A 25,188-nucleotide genomic window follows, 5' to 3' on the forward strand; every position below is an offset into this window, starting at 1 on the left:
ACACCCCCACCCTGTTTTTCAATTCCTGACATAGTCAAGTCACTAGGAAGTACCTCATTCAATTCATGTCTCCCTCAACCATTTACTTACTGGATTTATATCGTTATATATTCATTAGCAAGCACTGTTATTTACCATACAGCCTAGTCTTGCCTAGAGCATAATCTCCTACCATGTGCAGGGCGGGTGTGCAACAAGAGGGCCACAAAAATAGAAACAGGGTGCTTTTATTGTGGTGCTTCTCATGCATGCAGTTTGTTGCAGCATCTACACGACGTCATTGTCACCAAAATGCAAGCCTGCATTTTTTCTCACTCTATTTGATCCAAATTTACCCTTTTTGGAGCAGATCTGAGAAGCAAACTGCTGCCAATGATCCATTTGCAATGTTCCAGTAACAAGTTTACAGTATTGAGGCCTCACTTTGAAGTACATTAATACATTAATACCTGGAAACACAGGCAGGCACACACGCATGAACACACAGACATGTACACATCCCATCCTTCCTCCAAGCAGTTTGCAGGTCGACATGTGGTACTTTCTACATTTTTATCTTCACCACAACCTTGTAAAGTAGGTTAGGAAATGGCCAAATTTACGTAGATGTGATGTCAGAAGCCATATTTGTGCTGCTTCCATGTAAAACAGCAGCAGGTTGACTTACATCCTATGTAAACAGGAGTGGAGCTGAACACTCTTTTCTGGGCTCATCCACACCTACCTTCTGGTCTGCGCTTTCAGGTTTTCCACAGCTCGGACCCAGAACTTTAAAGCATGGACCTGTGCCTGGAAACGCAGCACAAAAGAAAGTCTGGATGAGCCTGTTCTCTCTCATCTTTACATCCATACCGTCTCTTCCTTCTTGAGACATCCCCTGCCCCTCTCACCTCCAGTACCAGAGCAGGAAGTGCCTGTGCAAAATACCAAAGGGGGACAAGGCAGCCCAGGACACAGCTCTCCACACGTTAACATAGTTTAAGGACAGTTACATGGACAATATTATTTTAAGTTGGGGAGGCAAGGCTCCCCTAAAATTTCTTGATTCAGTAAAGGGTAAGAATTTAAGCAAACCCCTAAATTCATGGGTCTAGTAGGGGTTGGATTTTAAGCCGGTTTTCCTGTGTCCTGGGAACCGCCTGACAGAAGAACCATGACAGGAATGGCCAAGCCATTAACCCATTAAGAAAGCCATTAACAAAGACTCTCTGGGCCAGACAGAAAAGGGGGAAAGCCCAACCTGAGGTGACTGCTCTGAGGGCCAGAGTTTCAGGAGGGAGGGGCAGAACTGTAGTGGGCAATGAGGTAAGTGAACAGCAGGTGCCAATTCTGGCCCTGCCGATTATGAACACTAAGGCGCTCTGTGATTCTAAAGGCCTTGTGGATCTCACATCTTCGGTCCCTCACAGCACAATCTGACTTCTGTCATTCTCTCTCTCTCTCTCTCTCATATGCTTGCCTGGCAGCTCCCACTATGGAACACCTTCTTCTGCTGATGCCCCTCTTGGGTCTGGTGAGCAGTGACCTGCCGTTTGTGCAGAGAGGCTTCTGGGACTTTTCCATGGATGACCCTAATGTCCAAGAAGAGGAAGAGGCGTCTGGCATCTTCCCTACGTCAGGAGGGGCTGAGGCTGAGGACACCGTGCCCTTCTATCCGGGCCTCTGCCCCTTTGGCTGCCACTGCCACCTCAGGGTGGTGCAATGCTCTGACCTGGGTGAGTAGGAGCATGGGAGCAAAACAGCGGCCAAGGATTCTGGGGGCCTCAGTTCTGTTGCAAACAGGGAGTCGGTGGTGTGCCACTGGGTGAGGTAGACAGAGCTAACAAAAGGGCTCAACATATTACAGTCATAAAAGGTAAAGGGACCGCTGACCGTTAGGTCCAGTCATGGCCGACTCTGGGGTTGCGGTGCTCATCTCGCTTTATTGGCCGAGGGAGCTGGCGTACAGCTTCCGGGTCATGACTAAGTCGCTGCTGGCGAAACCAGAGTAGCACACGGAAATGCCTTTTACCTTCCCGCCAGAGCGGTACCTATTTATCTACTTGCACTTTTGTGCTTTCGAATTGCTAGGTTGGCAGGAGCAGGGACCAAGCAACGGGAGCTCACGAACCGCTGACCTTCTGATTGGCAAGCCCTAGGCTCTGCGCCACCCACAGCGCCACCCACGCCCATTACAGTCATACCTCGGGTTAAATATGCTTCAGGTTGAGCATTTTCAGATTACGCTCCACAGCGACCCGGAAGTAACAGAACGTGTTACTTCCGGGTTTCGCTGCTCGCGCATGTGCAAACACTCAAAATGACATCACATGCATGCACGGAAGTGGTGAATCACAACCCGCGCACGTGCAGACACGGGTTGCATTCACTTCAGGATGTGATCGGGGCTCCGGAACGGATCCCGTTCGCATCCAGAGGTACCACTGTACTTTGAAAACTATTATTGGGGAACTTGAAGCGCATGGAGCCTGCTATCATGGTCCAAGTTTCAGTCACACAGTCGGGGCCCAACTGCCTCTTATACACAAGGAAAGGGGAGCCTCCAAATCCCATTGGACTCCTACTTCCATCGGCCCCGGCTAGCGTGGTCAGGGATGATGGGTGTTGTGGTCAAAGTGTATTTTATTTTACTTATTCCTTGCATTTAATAGCCCACCTTTTCCTCCAATGAGCTGAAAGTGGCATACATGGTTCTCTGGCTCCTCATTTGACCCCCACAATAACCCTGAGAGGCAGGTTAGGCTGAGAAGCAGTGACTGGTCCAAGGTCACCCAGTCAGCTTCATGGCTGAGTTTTAACTCTGGTCTCCCAGATCTTATTCCAACATGCTAACCACTACACCATACAAAAGGGCCACAGGTCCCCCCCCCCCACTTTGCAGTCTTCAGTTCCACCCTCTTAGGCAGGGGTCAGCAACCTTTTTCAGTCGTGGGTCAGTCCACCGTCCCTCAGACCATGTGGTGGGCCAGACTATATTGGTGGGGGGTGAACGAATTCCTATGCCCCACAAATAACCCAGAGATACATTTTAAATAAAAAGACACATTCTACTCATGTAAAAACACACTGATTCCTGGACCGTCTGTGGGCCAGATTGAGAAGGCAATTGGGCCGCATCCGGCCCCCAGGCCTTAGGTTGCCTACCCCTGCTCTTAGGCTACCCTATATTTTGTAATACATGCCTGGTCTTAATGGTGCTCTATCACCCTCTGTTGGTAGTTATGCAAAATAGCAATTAGGAGGCCAACTAAGAGTAAAATGCAAGGTCTTATATAAAAAAGACATATAAAATAAAGGTAACTGATCAACAATTGTAAAAGAAAGAAAGAAAAGAAAAAAGGAACCGAGTATTCGCTGACATTGTTTGGAAGCTGTGCATTGATGGCCCCATTTATCAGGAGTGATTATGGTTTTGGACTTGAGGGTTCTTCTCAAACTTGTGTGTCAGAATATGACAGTATTATATGCTTGAGAGAGACCTACCCTTGGTTTTGGTCCAAATTATTTCTAGCAACCCATATTGGTGCAAACCTGGAGAGTACCAGGGGTGTGTCTGTGTGTGTGTGAAACTCTCCATGTGCGTTTTAACAGGAAGGAGGTAAAGGTAAAGGTAAAAGGAGAAGGACCCCTGGACGTTTAAGTCCAGTCAAATGCGACTCTGGGGTTGCAGCACTCATCTCACTTTAGACCGAGGCCGAGGGAGCTGGCGTTTGTCTGCAGACAGCTTTCCGGGTCATGCGGCCAGCATGACTAAACCGCTTCTGGCGCAACGGAACACTGTGACGGAAGCCAGAGCACACGGAAATGCCATTTACCTTCCCGCTGCAGCCATACCTATTTATCTACTTGCACTGGTGTGCTTTTGAACTAGTAGGTTGGCAGAAGTGACAGGAAGGAGGATACAAGTTAGAGCAGCGTTCCCAATCCATGCCTAACAAACTCATGTTTAACCCAGAAGTGGTTCTAGGTATTGTTGGGTTTCCAGGCAGGACATGATGGGTGGGCACAGCATCCTCACCCTGCACAGCCTTCTGGAACCCCACATACCTCAAAGGATTAGTGGCTCTGATAGCTCAACAGATTCTGGGCTTTTAAAATCATGCCGTCTTGAGTAGGAAGAGCTGGCAGCCAGGGGACGTTGCATTTTTACTTCAAGGGGAGGGCCTGGCTAGATGAGAGGCAGCACGTGTGTCCAGACTAGTCGGTTCCCCTCCTGCAGTGGCAACACACCTTAGGATCCTGTTTGCTGCAAAGATGGCATCACTCTTGCTTTTTGCAGGCCCTTAAATTGGTCATTATGGGACATGGGTGGCGTTGGGGTATAAACCACTGAGCCTAGGGCTTGCTTATCAGAAAGTCGGCGGTTCGAATCCCCGCAACAGGGTGAGCTCCCGTTGCTCAGTCCCAGCTTCTGCCAACCTAGCAGTTTTAAAGCACACCAAAAAAGTGCAAGTAGATAAATAGGTACCACTCTGGCGGGAAGGTAAATGGCATTTCTGTGCACTGCACTGCTCTGGTGTCAGTGTTCTGTTGCACCAGAAGCGGCTTAGTCATGCTAGCCACATGACCCAGAGAAACTGTCTGCAGAGCGGACAAACGCTGGCTCCCTCAGCCTGTAAAGCGAGATGAACGCTGCAACCCCAGAGTCGTCTGCGGCTGGACTTAACTGTCAGGGATCCCTTCACCTTTACCTTTAAATTGGTCATTAATTTATCTCTGCGGTGCGAGAGTTTCACTCCCAGAATCCTCTGCAACAGTGCAAAGCATTCTGGGACATGCCTGTTTGATTTGCACCATTCTGTATCCCTTTGGGCAGTAAATTATCTTGGGCCAGTCCTGGCTCTGTCCTTCTGGGCTGCTTAGCAACTGCCACAATGATTTAACCTGCCCTAATAACTTTTCCTAACCCCTCTATCCATCCTTCTTCACCTGCTTCATCCAGGTCTCAAGGAAGTGCCTAAGGAGATCTCGCGAGATACAAAATTGCTGGATCTGCAGAACAACCACATTACTGAACTACGCAAAGATGACTTTAAGGGGCTGCATCACTTGTATGTAAGTATGGCAAAAGCTTCCTCTCCTCAACCTATTACCTCAGTCTTTATTGTAAAAGAGGCTTGTGCAAAGGCTTTGAGCCCCTGTCTCTCTGCTCTGCCTGTGGAGAGATCGCCACAACTCTCACTGCACTCCCTTAAAGCACATTTTTTAATTGTAAATAATTTAATTTAATTTAATTTAATAATTTAATTTAACATTGATCTCCATCTCGTCCTCCTCACCTTATCTGTGCACTACCCTCTGCTGGTAGAATTAGGGCGTGCACCCGCATTTTTCACCCTTGTCAACACAGGGCTTAGCCACACTTACCCTTCCGCCACTCTTTCCAAGCATAGTTTGCGCTTTAAAGCCCCATGTCCAAACACCCTGTTTTTGCTTTTCCTCTGTAGCTTTCCTCACAAAAACCTGCTCTTTAAAGCTGAGTCAGAGCTAACAGCAATTCCAGTTTTAAATTCAGCTTTAAAGAAGTAGGTTTTTGCAAGGAAAGCTCTGGAGGAAATAAAAGGGCACCTGGACACGGAGCTTTAAAGTGTGGATCTGTGCCTGGGAAAAGCAGAGGAAAGGTAAGTGTGGATAAGCGCTGATGGGGAAATGCACTAGAAAGTGCGGGGCAACACTTGCTTCAATGCAACATAATCTAACCTCCCCACAAATAAATCAGGATGAATGCTCAACAAACAGGTCAGTGCCCTGTCAATCCTCCTGCATTTATCCCTCATTGTGAGAATTGAAGTCAGGATCTCCCCACATAAGCACCCACTCTTAAGGATATAAATAGCTGCCTTGCACTGAGCAAGTCCCCTGGGTACTGTTTATTTTGACTGGTAGCCGTTCTCCAAGGTCTCAGGCAAGGACCATTTCCCAAGATTCTTGAAGGTGAAATCCAAGGGATTGAGACTGGAACCTCTGATATGCAAGCCTGGGTTTCCCTTCCCTAATACATCCCTTTCTGGACTGAAATGGTGGAAGGTTTCTTCCTTTCTCACTGCCCCATTCCTGACCACTGGCAAAGTTACCTGGAGGATGGATTCCATTCCCTGTTCTATGCCCATCCACCACCACCCCACGTACCTCGTTCCTCACTCAGTTTCTTTCTGTGGATGCAGGCCTTGGTCCTGGTGAACAATAAGATCTCCAAGATCCACCCAAAGGCCTTTAGCCCGCTGCACAAGCTGCAGAAACTCTACATCTCCAAGAACAACCTGGTGGAGATCCCTCCTAACCTGCCCAGCTCCTTGGTTGAACTCCGCATCCATGATAACAAGATCAAGAAGGTCTCCAAGGATGTCTTCAATGGGCTCAACAACATGAATTGCATTGGTGAGACAAGGGTGCTCTACTGGACTGATGCCCACTGGGCCGTTCCTCCCTAGACGTGCTTTGTCAGCTGTCCCATTCCATGAGTTTTTGAGGAACGTTGGGAGCTGGTCAGAATAAGCACTGGTTACTGCTAGGGATGCAAGGACCTGACTCCATCAGGTTCTTGTTCTTTCCCCAATCTTAAATTCAATCCTCCACGTTTCTGCAGCAATTTGCAGTTTCATTTTATTTTATCCTCATCAAAATTTGTCAGCATTTTAGTGCAAATTTCTCTTGATAAACACATTTTGTATTCTGTTTTTACTAATGTACACATTTTTGCAAGCTGTTTCTGCTAACAGAATGCATTCTATCTTAAATCAAGCCATGGCTTAGCCCAAGGAGCGTAGCACCAGCAGGTCAGGGGAGAGCACCATGGCCACAATCTTTCCTCTGGGAGTCTTCACATTCACCAGTTCTCACTAAGCCACAGTTTTGGCTTTTGCATTACCTGCAAACCAAGTCGATATCAGTTTATTTTCTCCAGACGCATTTGTGTTCAAAGCAGTTTATAGAAAATAATGTGTTTGCATTCAATAGTACACTAACCATATTAAATAAAAATTGTATTATAACTAAAATACAAGACTAAGAATCCAAGAATTCCTTTTAAATATATCAGAGAAAATTATGTGAGCATAAAGCTTATCAACAGGTTGCTTAACAATACTCCTTTGCATCTGGCCACCCTAGAGAGAGAAATGGACATAAAACAATTAAAAAGATGCCAAATGTTGGCATTAAATGTGGGTCTGATAAGAATGGGACGCTCTTGTTCTAGCTGACCTGTTTTCTCTCCGCACAGAGATGGGAGGGAATCCCCTGGAGAACAGCGGTTTCGAACCTGGTGCCTTTGATGGTCTGAAACTGAACTACTTGAGGATCTCAGAAGCAAAGCTCACAGGGGTACCTAAAGGTAATGTGCGTGACTTTTTTCTCACAGCTACCTCCTTATAGCAATGCCTAGCCACAGCTTTACTTGGCTATTATTAATGTAATTTTCTGGTAGCCAATTGCTCTATAAGACCAATGCATGCTCCTGACTTTAGGACATGATTTCATATAAAAAACATTAATTTGTGATGCGGGCAGTGCTTTTTTACTAAAAAAATGTTTAAGGGTACTCTCATTTTCCTGCTCTCATTGAAATATTGCCCCTCTATGAGGCCAAACTTAGAGTCACAAAATGTTTGGGGGTGTGCATACCCCTGTGTCCCCCCAGAAAAAATCACTGGTTGTGGGGATAGCAAGTGGTACAGAAATGTAATCCTATCAATCTTTCTATACAATACATAGATATATAAAAATAATCTCTCTCCTCCTCAACAACCAGATCTTCCTGAAACCCTAAATGAGCTACATCTGGACCACAACAAGATCCAGGCAATTGAATTAGAGGATCTGATCCGGTACTCCAAAGTCTACAGGTAGTGTGAGCTGGGCTCCTCCTCTACTCTAGATGGCTTGTTTATTATTATTTATTTTATCATTTGTTAAATTTATATACCACCTTTTATCCAAGGATCACAGGACAGTTTACAGCACAGTAGGTCCACAACTTACATAAGAGTTGCCTTCAGAGAATCATGCCTAAAGCCAAAACCACGTATAGTCAAAACAGACTGGGTTCAGTGGTGGGTGGGATTGCCAAAGTAATTTTTCTTGGAACTCCACCCCAATTTTATTTTATTTTTTAATTTTCTTCCATGCATGTAAATGCACACAAGTTAAATGTGTGTACAGTGGTACCTCGGGTTAAGTACTTAATTTGTTCCAGAGGTCCGCTTTTAACCTGAAACTGTTCTTAACCTGAAGCACCACTTTAGCTAATGGTGCCTCCTGCTGCTGCAGCACGATTTCTGTTCTCATCCTGAAGCAAAGTTCTTAACCCGAGGTACTATTTCTGGGTTAGCAGAGTCTGTAACCTGAAGCATCTGTAACCTGAGGTACCACTGTAACTTGCAGGCTTACTGTAGACAGTTTATTCAGCATCCAACCAGTTTATTCAGCATTCACTCTGTGCCACTGAGGTAACCTGAACCTCAAGCAACAGCAATGGATCCAAGAGGATCCCCAGGCTATGTATCCGCTGCATCAGAGGGAATGCAACCCCATCCAAAGCAGGCAGCCTCCCATCTCTCTGGTCTAGGGAACCACCCACTAACAGGGCCTCAGCCTTCTCTGGATCGAGCTTCAGTTTGTTGGCTCTCATTCAGTCATTGCCAAGCCAAGACCTCTAAGATGCCTGCAGGACACATGGGGCCCTCAGAAGCCTTCCCTGCAGCCTGTCACAGGTTAACAATTCACACTCTGCCCCCACCCTGGCAATTCTCTGTCCTCAGTTAGCTAAACGGCTGCATGGAGGCTTACATGGAGTCTGTTTTACATGGGAAGTAAGGGATGTGGGTACATCTGGACCTGTGCACCTTCCTCCCAGCCACAACTGCATTCCCCTCAGTCTGCTAAACAGCTGTTTAGAGGTTGGAAAGAAACAAAATGGCCAGCACCAACCAGCAATCGCATCCTGCCCCTCAGCTGTCTCCTCACAGCCTTCCCAGTCCTGCCCAGATGATTTGCTCTGGGAATAGCGGAGGTGTGTGCTAACCAGGTTGCTCCTCCGCTCTCCTCCGCAGTCCCATCACACAACTCCTCTTCCCCAGCTGACTGGCACTAGGAACAGGTGAGGAGGGCACAGACATGCCTGCTGCCCAGTTGTTCCCAGCACCAACCAGCTGGGGAGGCACAATGGGTTCCCAATGTGCCAGAAGAGTGAGTGGAACCTGGAAGGCTGTGTGAGTTTGCAGGTGTGACAGAGAGCAGGTGGCAGATGCACAGACAAAAACATATTGTGTGTATGTTTTTGTCTGTGCATGGGAGAGGGAAAGGAGGTACTTGTGTGTGTTTGTGCACACACACGAGTGTGTATCCCTCAAGTTGTCGCCATGTGCAGCCCTTGGGGCCAAAAGGATTGCCCACCCCATTCTAAGATAATAATAATAATAATAATAATAATAATAATAATAATAATAATAATAATTTCCCCAGCCACTCTGGGCGGCTTCCAACAAAATATTAAAATACAGTAATGCATCAAACATTAAAAGCTTCGCTAAACAGGGCTTCCTTCAGATGTCTTCTAAAAGTCTGGTAGTTGTTCTCTTTGACATCTGGTGGGAGGGCGTTCCACAAGGCGGGTGCCACTACTGAGAAGGCCCTCTGCCTGGTTCCCTGTAACTTGGTTTCTCGCAGTGAGGGAACCGCCAGAAGGCCCTCAGAGCTGGACCTCAGTATCCGGGTGGAACGATGGGGGTGGAGACGCTCCTTCAGGTATACTGGATCGATAAACATTCCTAAAATTATTATGATGGGTCCAACGGTCATGAAGGCGGTTTCTGCACATGCTATAGAGGGATGTGTGGGGCAGATGGGGCTCATCCACCTGAGAAGGAAAACTCTGGTCCTGAACCTCTTCTGCCTTCTTTGGGAGAAGAAACGGCTAAGGAGCAAACCCTACACAAATCTGGAGTGGAATTCCTAAGATGGTTGGATGGCGCCTTGTACGCCTCCTTCTGGCAACTCCTGCAGCCAAGCTGGGGCCAAACATATCACTCTGCTTTCCTTTGGGCCAAGAGTGTAGCCTTGTCATCTGGGTAGCCCAGGACCGCCACACACACGGCTCAGGCTTGTCCCCCAGGGATGTCACTTTGGTGCTGCTAATCCAGCAGTTTGGCTTTACCCCTGGAGGTGCACTCCATTGTCTCTCAAGATGGGTGGACGCCAACAACAATATATTGTCTTGGAGCTGAGTTTGCACTGTGATAGGCAGCAGGTGTGGATAAAGATCTGTGGCATCTATATGCAGCACAAACACAGGGAAATATTCATAGGGAAGTTTAACATTTCCAAAATGTATTTTGCCCCTTGCCATTTGTACTAGAGGGAGCTAATTGTTCATATAATGTACTCAGCAAGGGAAGGTGGGCCAAAGGTTGGGAGGGCAGCAGCCCAGAAGGCCAAAGGCAAGGAGGCTTCTTCCAGAGGTGGAGAATTGGGAGCAGCTGTTCCCTGCTGTCCTGCTTTAGGTGAAACAGCAACTCTGCTTCTAGACTCCTAGCACAGCATAGCCTCCTTCCCTTAGCCCCAAGTGTTGGGTGGGGGCAAGGGTAAATGGGGGGGGGGGGCTTGTTGTTAAATATTCCCTCCCCCTTCACTGACTCCCAGTCCAGAGTGCTCCCTTCCCTGCTGAATTTTGGGGAGAGGGCGGCGAAAATAAAGGCAACTCAATCGGAAAGGTGATAGAATGATTCCTAGAGAGGAGAAACAGACCCCAGAGAAATAAAGTTAGAAGAACCTAGGAAATGGAGTCACCAGCGTTTTTGAGCCCCAGGCACATTTTCAAACTGGCAAAATCACATGCACCCCACCAGAGCTGTAGCTACAGGGGGGCTAGCCAGTTGTTGTTTTTTTTGCCCTGGGTGAAGCCTCCAGAGGGGCAACATGGAGGCTCCCAGCCTGTGTGTGTGTGTTTGTGAATGTACGCAAATGAGCATGGAGGTGTGTGCCAAACTGGGTCTTTGAGCCGGGTGTGGGCACCTGTGTCCCTGCAAGCACCATGTTTATGACTCCTTGGCTAGAACAACATGCACAGACCATTAAGAGCCAGAATAGCTGCATAATATAAGCCATCTGCACCTGCGGAAATTTCACAACTATTGTGTTAAGTTTCCAAAGCTTTCTTTATAAAAAATGTGGTGGGTGGGTGGCAGGGAATGCAGGGAGGACAGAAATCAACGAGGGAAAACATCTGAGGCAAATATTTTGTTCATGACATCATGCAGATAGATGACTTTCCCAACTCATTTAGCTTTCAGATATCTAATATTTCCTCCAAAAGATAGAATAGGAACAAAAATGGGAGCCCTATTCATGCATTCAAAAAGAGAGTAGGAGGTCTTCAACAGTGGAGGGGGAGAAGAAAACTTTGGGATGGAGTGAGCACACCTCACAGGCAAGTGTAAATGGGGGGGGTTCGCCTCTTTCCCAGTGTAAATCCTTGCCCGTTTTTAAAAAGAGATATATATAAACAGGGCAGGTACAGTTCTTTATAAGGAACAGACACAAGAAAATAGAGGCAGCTGGAGCTTTTTGTAAAGCAGGTTTGAAGCTGGTATGAGTTTGTAGCATTGACTTGCCCTCAGAACCACCAACTCCTAAATAGTCCTGCCATTTCAAGTCTCAGCCAGTAGAGGGAGAAAGAGCCATACTTATTAGTCCTGATTCCTAGGCCACTTTTCAGTGTAACGCTCCTCATACGTACACCTTCCTTCTTTTGGTTGGTTGGTTGGTTGGTTGGCTGGTTGCTTATTAAGCACATTTCTACCCTGCTTTTCTACTACCCTCCTGAAAGTGGCTCTCACACAACAGATGCTCCATGAACCACACTGTTTACCCCAAGGCCACCAGACCCTCTAGACTTGCACCTGAGGCTCTTTCCCATGGGGCACTCTCTGTCAGAGGACTCTGTGGAGGAAGAGGGCGCAGGCCAGAGCAGGAAGAGAGACTGTTCTCGCCCTGGCCTAGTTATAGCCACTTCCCTCCTGATCACCACACCTGGAGACCTGCTGCCACAGCAGGTGTAGGAACAGGGAGGGATCAGGCAGGAGGATCTGCAGAGGTCCCACGACAGCTTTATCTCCACCTTCCACACTTAAAGGAATGTGCCAGGGGCAAACTCTGTCTCTGACTGGAATGTTGAGCCTTGAATTTGCTGGCCTAAACCACAAATGCAAACAAACCAGGGTGAATGCTCAATAAACAAGATGGTTTGCTTTTCCCTGAACCCTCTCTACCTCATCCTCTCCTATTTTATAGTTAGGTGGACACTGGCTGAACGCTGCATGTAGCTGTAATGATTTGTAGTTGCAACTGTTTAAGCCCCCATTTTATATCAGCAACACATTTCTCCTGTTGTCCGCACACGTGAAATGTGAAGCTTCCAGCAGTCAGAGAAAGAACTGGAGGAAGGGCATTAAGGAAGCAGAAAAGAGGCAGAGTGACAGGCAGCCATCTTCCAAATCCAGACTTGGCAATGGGGGCTTCCCAATCCCAGGCCCCTACTGGCCAAACGGAAGATACTGTTCAGTTGATTAGGCAAGGAAAGAAGGCCTGGCTAAGCTTGAGGTTTCATGCTGCCTCTCTGCCAACCACAGGGACCCAATGTTGCACAGCCATACGCTTTGGGGCTTGAATGAGACTCTGCTGGGTCCCACCTTCTGAGTCACAGATGCACAGGGCTTTGGGCTAGGGCAGCCAGTTATCACCAGAAAAGGAGGGCAGAAAGGATATCAATTTGCCTAGAATGTGCATATGGTAATTTATAGGTATAGATGCAAAACTAGAAATAATTATTAAGCAGAAATACAGTACATCACACCGTACTGGGAATGACAAGAGGTGTATTGTACGCCTACTTGGTCTGCTGACCAGGTGCTGCTATGCTAACTGTTGACAGAAACTCCTAGCCCCCCCCCCCCCGTTTTATGGTTCCTTATTTTTTTAAACAGACTCAGGTCAGACCTCGAAACAGAAGATCCTTTCAAATAAAGGACTGTCCTCTGGCAACCCTACAGAACAGAGGACCACCCTGTGTAAAGGAGGCAGCTGGCCATCCTAATTTTGGCTGTAGCCCTGAACATCCTCCTGTCTCCCCCATTACTCTTCAAGAGTCCAGCCTACATCAAACTCCTGCCCTTTTCCAAGAGACAGATTTTGATTCATTTGACCTTGGTGATATTTGGAAGCCGCTGTTGTTTCCCCTTTGTTTTCTTTGTCACCGCCCCTTCCTTTCCTCCCGCTAGGCTGGGCCTGGGACACAACAACATCCGCATGATTGAGAACGGCAGTCTGGCTTTCCTGCCCAGCCTACGTGAGCTGCACTTGGATAACAACAAGCTGTCACGAGTTCCTCCAGGACTGCCTGGCCTCAAGTTTCTGCAGGTACCAGAGGGGTCGGGGTGGTTTGTGGCAGAGGTGAGCAAATGCAGGACCAGTTTCAGGAGTAGGCAAGATTGGGCAGCTGGTAGGACCTTACATTCATGAAGGTATCTAGCAACTGAGAACCAGGATAGGCCATCTTGTAGCTTCCTCTTTAGGCTAGCGTGTGTTTTGCTTGAGTTGTGAAACAAACAATTAACATTTTTCTACTCCCCAACCATCATTTCATGTTTTGCAACCACTTCTACATTCCTGATATATTAACAGTAGGGGTGAACTAGATCTGGCCAGATCCTTTTCTTCCCAACTTCCTGTGGGTCAAGTTTGATTAGTGGGCGAGGCCACCCATCAGTTAAATCTCTTGATCTCACAACGACATTGGGAGAACTATTTCTGCCCATGCAGACACAAAGTTGGCACAAAGTGTCTTGTACAGAGCTATGCAAGCCGCATCAGCTGCGCATCAGCTAAGTATTGGGACTTGCAAAGCACAAGGCTTTACAGGGACTGCAGATCAATCAGCAATTGCCTTCACTGGGGCTCTGTTTGGCCCAACTGCATCTTTACCTGCCCTCCAACTGATGTTATATATGGTGTCAGGCAAGTGAGCGTGGCTTGGTCAAAACAGGCAAATGTGGGGGCCTGGTGGGTCTACGTAGGCCTGAAGGCAAGAGGTTTCCAAACAAATACAGTTTGCCAACCCTGATAATTATAATTTTTAAAAAACACCATTTGAGCATGTGAAGTTTTGCATTTGAAAAACTCATTTAAATCACAGCACCGTCATGGCTAGGTAAATAAAATGGGGGTTTCTTTTGCTGTCCGGAAGTTAAACACATTCACTTCTTTAAAAAGAAAAGAAAATCAACAGTAGAGATTCCCAAGATGCTAAAAAAATGTAGACCAACAGCTCATTCAGCAAATTGTCTGCAGTCCTACGAAACCACAGCACACAGCTGAGCTTAACTTGAGGAGCCTTGCAGGATCTGAGTTGTCATATCAAAGGAGAGCTCTTTCCCAGGTCTCAGCTGCCTCACCAGCTGACAAACGCAAACTCAGCGGATCTTCCACCTCTGGGTAACCAAGTCTCACTTCTCCCTCCACAGGTTGTGTACCTTCACTCCAACAACATCACTCACATCGGTGTGAACGACTTCTGTCCCGTAGGCTTTGGGGTAAAGCGGGCTTCGTACCACGGCATCAGTCTCTTTGCCAACCCTGTGCCCTACTGGGAGGTCCAACCAGCTACTTTCCGCTGCGCTACGAATCGCTTGGCTATCCAGTTCGGAAACTATAAGAAATAAAGAAGTTAGAGGAGGGTGATGGGGAGGGAGGGTGGGATGAAGGGGCAAAGAAAGCCAATGGGAAAACTGGGGGTAGGGGTGGGGGGTGAGCAAGGGAATGTGGAAAAGCAAAGGCCATTCTGGGGAGGAGGGAGCCAGTGGGGAGGACCCAGTCGGGGTAATTAAAGAGACCTGGCAGAATACCAGCCAATGCCCAAGGAAGAGAAAGGGATAGGATGGGAAGGGAAGGGAAGAGAAGGGAAGAGTTGACATGTGGAGGGAAAGAGGTACAGATCTTACAATTTGACCAGCTTCAGACCTTCAGCCCATACAATAATGCTGCATTTTCAATGAATTCGTTGTGCTAGACAAACTTGGTTGTTCCTTTGGGAAGGATCACTACTGCTGCCCTGGGGAGGGGCAGGAAGTGAGGGATGCAGAGGATTCTCCACCACCAGAAGTTGCCGTCGTTGGAGAAGGGCTGCGGCTTGGTTTTAGGGCCCATGCTCTGCATCCATGCATCCCATGTCGGTTTAGGCATGTCCCCTGTCTGAAATACTGGAGAGCCACTGCCAGTTGGTGCAGACAACACTGGCTAGATGGATCAATGGTCTGGTTCGGTATGTGGCAGTTTCCTGTGCTTCTTTCTATCAGACGCTCTTAAGGCAGATTCACAAATTACAGCTTTTTATGCTCAAGTCCATGAATCCATGGGGTCACATGTACTGGTAAACAAGGCAATGGCCATATCAGTGCATTCCCCACACCCCATGCATTGAGGTGAACCTTTCCCAATCCACTACAGCCATTCCTACATTATAGAGTGCATGTATCTCAACATGCAAGTGTAGGCCTCTATGTGCACAATAATGTAACATGGGAATGATGCCTGAATTTCATGCACAGATTTAGTCCTTTGCCGACTACCCAAATGGCTGTGGGTGCTCTTGGCAAATATCTACGTGAGAATATCCCCCGCCCCCGCCCCCGTAAAGCAGTTGTACCATCCAGTTTCCAGAGGGGATGCCATTTTCCAGACTCCAACCTCTAGATCTGGGCAGCCTTGCACATTATAGGAAGTGCTGAAAACTGAGTGCCTATGTGAATTCTGCATATCTTTTACTGCATTTGCCTCTGTGTATTAAAAAAGAAAGAAGAGGGAAACACTGCTGATGTTACAAATGTATACCAATTTTATACCAGCTTAGTCACGGTGGTTTCCTCTGACACTTTCCTCCTGGAAAGTGAAGTTTGGTGAGCAAAACTGAAAATTCTCTGCTTCCTCCTCCTATACATTTCCCAGGGTATTCTGGGGAAAGGAAATGACCATAAAATCAGTTTCAGGCTGTAGTGTAGCCATTTTAAATCTGAGTGGCAGCCCCAAGCAATTTGGCTTCCAAATCAGAGTGATCCGAGACACCCATTATTCTGCTCCCATTGAGATCTTTATTGCAGAAAAATGTCTACAACAGGGCTATTCTGCTGGGTGCACATGGCACCTGAAAATGGCGGGTGTACAAAAATGTTAAGATCGGAACAAACCTTTTGCGGCCTTCTTGGCCCTATGCAGACATTCAAAGGATAACGCAAGTGTGAACGCAGCCCCCCAACCCCATGCGACCACAGAGCATTGTTTCAGCTCAAACCCACAGCTCCTCCTCCAGTCTAGCTCCTAGCTGCCACATCTGGCCCCACGTTTGTGGTAGGGTTGGGCAGATGCTGGGAGCCAGCGGCTGAGCATCACCGCTCCCATTTTTACTCCCTTTTGCGATGAGGAAAGCCCAGCCAAGTGAGTGACAGCATGTGCTGCCTCCAACCTGGAGGGGAGGCAGCTGCCCTGGAGTCCCCTGCGGTAGGATAGGGCAGGAGCAGGGAACCTTTTCAGCCCAGGGGCTGCCTTTCCATTCTGGGGGCCACATGCCAGTGCCAGTCAGGGCCAGAAGCAAAAACCGGCCAAGCAACGAATGTAAATGTTTCCTTTGCCCAGTAGGCTAGACTACAGACACATCCTCCAACCACCATCCAGGCAAACAAGAGCCATTGCAGCCAGACCAAGACGCTGTGGCCTGGGGAGGGTCCCTAGGGTCTGGGGCAAGGGGGCAGGGAGGTGCTCCCTCAGTTCCCAACCCCTTCTCAGCCCTGTCTTTGCTTACCTGGATACCTGAGGGGCTCTCAAAGGCCAACTTCCCCGAGCCATTCCAAAATGCAGAAGCTAGCAGCGCTGATCGCCTTGAAGACCCAAACCCCAAGGACAGTGTCCAGGCTCCCTGAGGCTCAGGGAGTGGTGCCAGGTAGACGGAGGTGGGTGGAGCGTGATAAGGTGGAGGTGAGGTCTAGTAGTGCTTGCTGGGGCCACAGAGGACAAGACTGCTTGCCTGTGCAGCCCTGGTGCCTCAGGAGGGAAGCCTGAAGGACAAGGGACAAGGGGGTGGGGGGCACCCCACCTTCCTCTCTGAATGTTGTCCCTGAGACCCAGAGAAGGAAGCTGAAGACCCTGGCATTTCAAGTCAACTCTCAGACACCAAGCAACCCCAAACCAGATGCAGAGCACAGATTTCAGGCCCAAGCACTAATCGCTGCCGGATGTGGCCAAGGCACCCCTGGAGAGGATGCTGAAGTTGGTTAGGGACGACTGGAAGTAACAAATAAAACAAATGAATTTCCCCATCCAAGTTCTGCAGGGGGTGGGAGGAAATCAATGTAGGAGAATACATGAAACCCCCTGGAGAAAAGGATGTGTGTGGCAACAAAGCTTGTCTGAAGCCGTTTGTATTTCTAAATATATATAGAAGGAATGTTCTTAGAAGAGTGAGGCTAGATTTTAAGGCAAGATCCAGCAGCTCCAGAATAGAAGGGAAAGGGTGTGTGCATATATATATATATATATATATATATATATATATATATATATGCCCCACCAATGAAGGAACTTATGTCACAGCTAACTTTTTTGCATGGCTTCTTATATCTGTTTTTGACCCAGCAAAAGTGGTGCCTGTGTATACAAAGAATGACAGTTGATTGGGGCTACAGGAGAATAATTTTGGAGATGAAAACCCCAGTTTATGCTCACTTCCTTTAGTCCAGTATTGCATGGTGGAATTTTCTCTTTAATTAAAGGAACTCCAGTTTTGGTTCCACTTGCTCTCCCTGTGTCCTGCAGTGCCTCTCCTATGCACAGCCACTTGGCAGCCATTTACACAGCACCTGGCAACCCCTGTGGCCTCTTCCCTAGTGCCTTAAAATTAACTTCACACCACCACAATGCCTTTGATTGCATTTCCTAAACCGTCAGCAGGTGGATCTGTTGCTTTGCTTAGCCATTTGGTTAAAGTGAGGAGGGGGACGAAACTTGGAAGGTCGGGAAGGTGGTTGCTCTTACAGATAACTTGCATTCCCACAGTGACCTATGTATAAAATAAAAACAGTTTTAATGGATAATGGTACCCATTTCCTTCAGAATCTTGAGGCTGGAACCTCTGGCCTTCTTGTGAATTTGACTTCTAAGCCTTTGGCTCTCTATCTGGATGTAGGGAATGTCTTTGTAAGACTGTCTTTGCTCTCTTTTTAAAAACATCTCTTTGGGTTGTTGTTTTTTAAACGCTCTCTTAAACCATGTGCAATATTAACTTCTGTAAAGGTGTCCAATAAAGTTAGTGATAATTGCTAACCTTTAATGGCTGTGGATCATTTTGTGGAGGTGAATAGAGTCTTTCCTACTTGGAAATGTCTGTTCTGGACTGATTTGGGTACAGATCACCACCTTCTGAGGGAGTCCAATCCACTGTTAAACTGTCAGAAAGTTCTTATTGATGTTTAATGTAACACCTCCTATTATAGAAACCATTCAATATTTCTGTGATATCGTAATAGAAAACCTTTGACTTCACAATTATTGCTAAATGCAAATCTATTTTCTTCCATAAATGTACAAATTATTACTAAAATCTCAATATCAAATATTTAAATATTTAAGTGTTTTCTTCTAAAAATGTGTATATGCGTATTCATTTCCTTATTAGAAGCAAATCTGTTACACCTGCTTCTTATATACACACAGGTCCCTCTTTACAAACCTTTTCTATGCAAAAATTCACTTATCCAAACATGAGGAATTAGTACCCAAACCTCAGGGTAGTAACCATAGATTCAGATATCCAAACAGAGAGCATTATTTTTCTTTCTTATTTGCTTTTTGCTGGTTGGTTGAGGAATGGAGGGAGGGATTGGAAAAATGAGCATTTCCCCCCTAAGTTTTCTTGGGTTGGGAAGACTTTTCAGGGACAAAATGCCACAGTCAGGAACGCATTAGAAATTTCCCCATTGGAATCAATGGAAATTGTCAACTTGTTATGTGAACAATTGCCTAACAAATGACTTCCAGGCAGGGGTGCCAAGCTGAATAAAATATGGGAGGCGAGGGTGGCAGGTAAGCCCTGCCCTGCATAATCAATCACATGACACAGTGCGCACACTATTTGAATGGCAATGCCCATCAACTTTGGGAGGACAGCCCCCTCAAATATTTTGCGGGGGTGTGTGTGTGTGAAGACCCCTCAAGCACCTAGGAGTTGGCTCCTATGTTTCTAGGGAGTGCACCGTGTTCAGTAAGTGGGACCAGCATGTGCGTTTGTCAAATTTCATTTCTTCATTTTCTCCCTTACTTTTATGATGGACATATCATCCCAGTTAACTTTATGATTTCCACTTGTTCCCATATCAAATTAATTATTACTTTCTTGGAACCCAATTCTTCTACCATGATTTTGAAAATATTATCCTTGCTATAGTTAATATATATGAAATCTGTGTTTGATACATTCTGGCTATACATATCGTGTGCATAGTTTTGAAAACATAATAGGAGTTCTGCCCTTATCTGGACCTGGAACCAAAATAGGCATTCTGAATGTGGATATGTTAGGATAGGCTGGTTCACGTTGCCTGCTCAGCATGTAATGCTGGGTGAAAGAACTTAAAGCTTCTCATAAACTGAATTCTGAGGTTGCCTCTTCGATATGCTTTAGCCAGGGCCAGCCCACCCATGAGGCAAGGTGAGGCAACCCCCTCAGGTGGCAGGATCCACAGGGGCAGCAGGTCCCAATGTAGATATTTACCCCACCTTGTTCCTGATGTAGATCTTCACCCACTCAGCCCCTCCAAGTGTCCCTATTTTCCAAGGACATCCCTGATTTAGAGAAGCTGTCCCAGTCTCTGATTTGATCCTGGAATGTCCCACTTTTCCTTAGGATGTCCCTATTTTCATTGGAGAAATGTTGGAGGGTATGGTTATCTGACCCCTGAGCCATCTGAAGGGAAGGTGTTTTTTTAATGTTTTATTATGTTTTATGTATGTTAGAAGCTGCCTAGAGTGGCTGGGGCAACCCAGTAAGATGTGTGGATTATAAATAGAAAAATTATCATTATGTAATTGGATATCCCTATTTTCATTGAATAAACGTTGGAGGGTATGCTCACCCCTTCTTCCCTGGCAGGGAGGAAGAGACCATTTTGCCTCGGGTACCAAAATATCTTGGGCCAGCCCTGGCATTCTCAAAGACCAGTTCACAGCAGGGCTCTTGATCAGCTCAGCTCCTCTTTTCTTCCAGTGGAGTTTGTGCAGGAGAATGTGTCAGCAGGCCCTATAGGTTGGCTCTTTCTTGCTCCCAGACAGGAAAGCCTCTACTGTGTCAGCTGCGATAGGGAAATTAGCTAGACTGGGATGGGATATGGCTTGGGTTATTGCCTAGTATCCTGGGGCTCAGGCCCTAAGAGACAAAAAGCTTGGGTAGTGTCTGTCACAAGGGGGCAGACTCAGAGACTGAAGATACATTTGCACACAAGAAATATCTCAAGTCTTTACAGTCAACTAGAATTGTGCAACCTGAATTTGCCAGTGTGAGTCCACTTGGTCCAACATTCCCTTTTACAAGAAGAGGACTCTATAATTTAAAACATGTAGCTAATGCCTTCCAGGGTGCTTTTTAGACAGAAGCAAGTGGGAGGATTTGAGCCAATGCCTTCACAGGGCTGGGGAAGGGGATTTTTATTGCCTGCCAAAGGGAAAAGCATTGTTGGGAGCAGTCCATTCTAGGATCGAGAGAGGATAATTGTTTTCTCCCCTCCCCCTCCCTGGACTCAGACTGGCTCTAACAGCATCACCAAGAAAGACAGCAGCAGCAGTAAGTGGTGATGCTGACATGAAGCGGTGGGAGGAATGTGGGTCCAGGAGGCCATTCTGGAGGGTGGGGGGGTGTATAATTACAGCAAGGGTGTGGAACAGGACCTCTGATGCCTTGTGTGAATTCTGTGCGGAGGAGAGGGGGCAGCCAAGCTGCAGGATGTATTATCACTGCAGCATCTCAGTTTTCAAAGGGCATCACAGAATATCAGTACACACTGCCCACTTCTCTGAGCAGTGAGGTGTTCCAGGGACAAGGCTACAGTTTGGATATGAGAGGGGGGAGAGGGGGGGGAGAGAGAGAGGACTTGTAGTTATTTAATCATGGTGCCTTTATAATTTTCAAATACATGAGGAAGCAGTCTCCTAAAAACAGACAGCAGAAAACCCAGTTCCCGCTTGCTCCGACTGAGCACATCAGGAGAAGAGGAAGCGGGGGTGGGGGAGAGAGAAGCCGTCAGGCTCTACCTCTGCAGGAAACTCACCAGGGGCATTAAGAAGAAGCATCAAGGTTATTTTGGCAATTCCCGAGCCATTAATTCACACTTACCTTTTGCTCCGCTCTTTCCAGGGACAGACTTTGGTAATCTTTGGTAGTGTGGCACCCTGAGCGAGGCCAAAATTTGCTGCCCCAAAATGGATCTTCCCAATTATGGCTACCCCCTCAGCTCAGCATCGTGTGCAAGGGAACCACCGTCACTCCCAAAATCTGGCATTGGATCCATGCTTTAAAGCTTCGTGTCTGAGCACTCTTTTTGTCCCGGAAAACCTGCTCTTTGAACAACATTTTGGGAGCAAAATAAAAGGGTGCTTTAAAGCGCAGGCTGTGCCTGTAACGTGCAGAGGAAAGGTACGTGTTGATATGCCCACTCGCAGGATGATGAACAAAGAAAGATGGAGGTATTGTGGGGCCTTACATCATGAGGGCAGGCCATGTGGCCCTCCAGAAGTTGCTGAACTACAACTCCCATCATTCCTGACCATTGGACATGTTTGCTGGGGCTAATGTGAGTTGGAGTCCAACAACATCTAGAGGGCAAAAGATTCTCCACCCTTTCTTTGGAGATAGGAGGACTTAGGTTGCATCCATACCAAACAGTAAAAGCACATTATTTCCCCCCAAGAACACCTGTTCCAGAATTCGTTTTGATTTTGGGAGCTTTAAGAAGGAGATCAAAGTTCCCTAGAGACAGGCAAATATAAAGGTCAAAGGGTGTGACTTGGTCCACTGACCTTTGTGACAGGAGGAGGTCCATTCTCCAGCACCTGCAGCTCTGAGTGGACCCCATCCTGCCTGATCTGGCAATCCAGGCAGGTCCCTGGAAAGGAGACTGTCTGGGAAGTCTAAGTGCTGCAGGTGACACCAGACACCTTTTTCTCCAGGCCACCTGGCAAGTGAGAAGGGAGACAGGGCAACAAAAATGTAAAAAGACTGGGAGCAATCACCCTATTAGGAAGGCTACGGTGTTTTGGTTATTGTAGTGTGGGGGGAGGGGGAGTCAGTGTGTATGTGGTGTGTATAAAATGAGGCATGGATTGAGTAAAGTGGCTAGAGAGATCCTTGTGTTGTCATCCTTGAGGATCCTTGTTGTCATCCTGACAGTAAGAGCTGTTTGACAGTGGAATTTGCTGCCAAGGAGTGTGATGGAGTCTCCTTCTTTGGAGGTCTTTAAGCAGAGGCTTGACAACCATATGTCAGGAGTGCTCTGATGGTGTTTCCTGCTTGGCAGGGGGTTGGACTCGATGGCCCTTGTGGTCTCTTCCAACTCTATGATTCTATGATTCTATGATTCTAGGTTGGCAGGAGATTCGGGACACACCAACGAAAGTGCTTCTTCACGCTGCACATAAAGGGGGTCAGAGCAAGACACTCAGCAAGGTTCAAAGGTCTGCGCCCACATTCAAGATAGGTTAATTGCAAAAAGACAAATTTAGGATGGTAACAGATAAATAAATAATATAAAAACTGAAGCGCTGCTATCAACATAGGACCAACTACTTACTTTATTAGAAAGTAAATGAAACTGTACCTATAAGCATGTAAACACTTCTTACAATAATCTTTCAGTGTGCAAAGTCTAGTGATGGCTATACAAATAATGTTCTTAAGGAATAACCACATTCATCTGTACTGGGTTGTAAAACTTTTGAACTGGTCCCTTTAGCTGTGCTTTTAAGAACCATTTGAACTGCAGCAATTTTATCATCTTCCCCATCTGACAAAGAAAGGAAATCTGAGCCTCTCACAGAATCACAGCATCCACACAGCTCTGGTGATAGTTTGTGATAAACTTCCTTGGTGCCAAATCAGCCTCCTTCCTGTCTTTCTCTCTTTATCCCTTATCTCTCCAGTCCATCCCACCATCCCAAACTAGAAAACTTTCGTTGCCATGGCAACGTGACCCAACTACTCAAGTCTCCATCTGCCTTAGGAGCTGTTTTAAATTTAGATGTGCGTGTCTCCCTGCTTCCCTGCCCCCTCTGACACAGTGCAGCAAGCAGAGCAAACATGAGAGGCCGGGTTCTGTTGGGGTGGCTGCATGTGCCTTTGCTACTGAGAGGGGTAGGGCAACTACCCTAAGAAGGAACAGCTGTAGCTCAAGGGCAGAGCATCAGCCTTGCATGGAAAAGGTCCAAGGTTCAATCCCCAGCATCTCTAGGTAGGGCTGAGAAAGACCCTCTCCCAAAACCCTGGAGAGGCAACCACTGTGGCAGACAACACTGAGCTAGGTGGAACAATAGAGCAATACGACACATTCCCATATCCCTATTTTCTTCCGTAACTGGGCCTTTGACAGAAGCTGCAGACATTAGTAAGAGGTGTTCCTCTTCATGATGTGAAAAGGGTTGCTTGCTGCTTTCGGTACTTCATGCTGCTGTCTAAAAGTACAAGAGCAGGGCATGCTATTGTTTTCTGGACCATTGGCAACGCTTGCACACTAGTGGTATGTGGACAGAATGGCCTTCTCTTCACCTGTGAGTCTGTGTGCAATGCAATTTGTGCAGAAGTCATGTGGAACAATATACCTAGTACAAAACATTGATTCTTCAGACTTTAAATTGCATGTGTATCATATTTTATATACAGTGGGGGGGGTATAAACTTGCTGGCCCTCTTATTTGATGGGGAGGCCATTTAAAACTAAAATGCTAATAGTGTCAGGAAAAGACTTCAGTGTTCAGACAGAGATGTTTATGGGTCCCTATAACTACCAGTCTCTTCCTTGTGGCCCCAGGATATGAATCCAAGTGCACACAACTCTACTACTCATCATTTGACACTACTGCCCTTCCTGTTACCACCCCATTATTTGCCAGAACAATATCCCAAATTCTGCACACACACACACACACACACACACACACACACACACACACACACAAATGAAACAAGACTCAAAACATGAGCAAAGCTGACACATGCTAAAATAAAGAGTATAGAGGTCATGGCTCACAGGATCTCTCACAGAGTGCACAGATATTGGTGCAGAATTAAAACAGTGCTAAATCTGAGCCATCTCACAAGTGCCCTTCAAAGTCACAACCATGGGCAAAGGAATGTGGTGCAACGTTAGGCGATTGACCCATTAGGAACTGCTGGACAGCATCAGAGACATATGCATATTTCTCCTGGGAGGCAATTCATTAACAAGAAGTATGCTACCCTTCATCACACAGCTTAAAATGTCTGGTCATGTTGTACACCCGTGGTTCTGGATCCCTTTGTGTCCAGGCTCTCCCTGTGCAGGGAGGAAGTAGAACTCATGACTCCAGTTTTGCCAAAGGCTTTTATTGCCTGTCAGATTGGAATGGTACATAAGGCAAGCCACAGGTTGCAAGGATCGGCAGTTACATGAGAGGTCAAAGGCATGGGTAGGTACCAGTTAAGAACCAAAGCCTTCCCTCGATGCACCTTCCTTTTGAAGCATGGGTTGGGCACAGCATTTAGTGCGGCTAGTGGCTAAAGCAGGGGTCAGCAACCTTTTTCAGCCATGGGCCGGTCCCCCGTCCCCCAGACCATGTGGTGGGCCAGACTATATTGGGGGGGGTGAACGAATTCCTATGCCCCACAAATAACCCAGAGATGTGTTTTAAATAAAAGGACACATTCTACTCATGGAAAAACACGCTGATTCCCGGACCATCCGCTGGATTGAGAAGGCGATTGTGCCGCATCCAGCCCATGGGCCTTAGGTTGGCTACCCCTGAGCTAAAGTCTCCAGACTGGGTGAGCAAACAGACACTCCTTTCCAGCTGGCTGGCTAGGCAAGGACTGTGTAGACCAGTGCTGGTGTCTCTGTGTCTTTTGTAAAT

At 47.0% G+C, this 25,188-nt stretch overlaps 1 protein-coding gene across 1 annotated transcript in view; it reads left to right on the plus strand.

Moving 5' to 3' along the window:
- The window catches only part of BGN (biglycan), a 46,752-nt gene extending 28,382 nt beyond the window's left edge, over positions 1-18,370 (plus strand). Inside the window, exons 2-8 of the mRNA XM_083482821.1 lie at positions 1,467-1,715; positions 4,943-5,055; positions 6,165-6,378; positions 7,223-7,333; positions 7,751-7,844; positions 13,275-13,413; positions 14,517-18,370. Of these exons, the coding sequence (XP_083338947.1) occupies positions 1,475-1,715; positions 4,943-5,055; positions 6,165-6,378; positions 7,223-7,333; positions 7,751-7,844; positions 13,275-13,413; positions 14,517-14,714 (1,110 nt within the window). The 5' untranslated portion in view covers positions 1,467-1,474 and the 3' untranslated portion in view covers positions 14,715-18,370. The remainder of the gene's footprint in view (positions 1-1,466; positions 1,716-4,942; positions 5,056-6,164; positions 6,379-7,222; positions 7,334-7,750; positions 7,845-13,274; positions 13,414-14,516) is intronic.
- The last annotated feature ends 6,818 nt before the right edge of the window (positions 18,371-25,188 follow it).

Source organism: Podarcis liolepis (assembly GCF_965112155.1).
Source record: "Podarcis liolepis genome assembly, chromosome: 17".
Taxonomy (NCBI): Eukaryota; Metazoa; Chordata; class Lepidosauria; order Squamata; family Lacertidae; genus Podarcis; species Podarcis liolepis.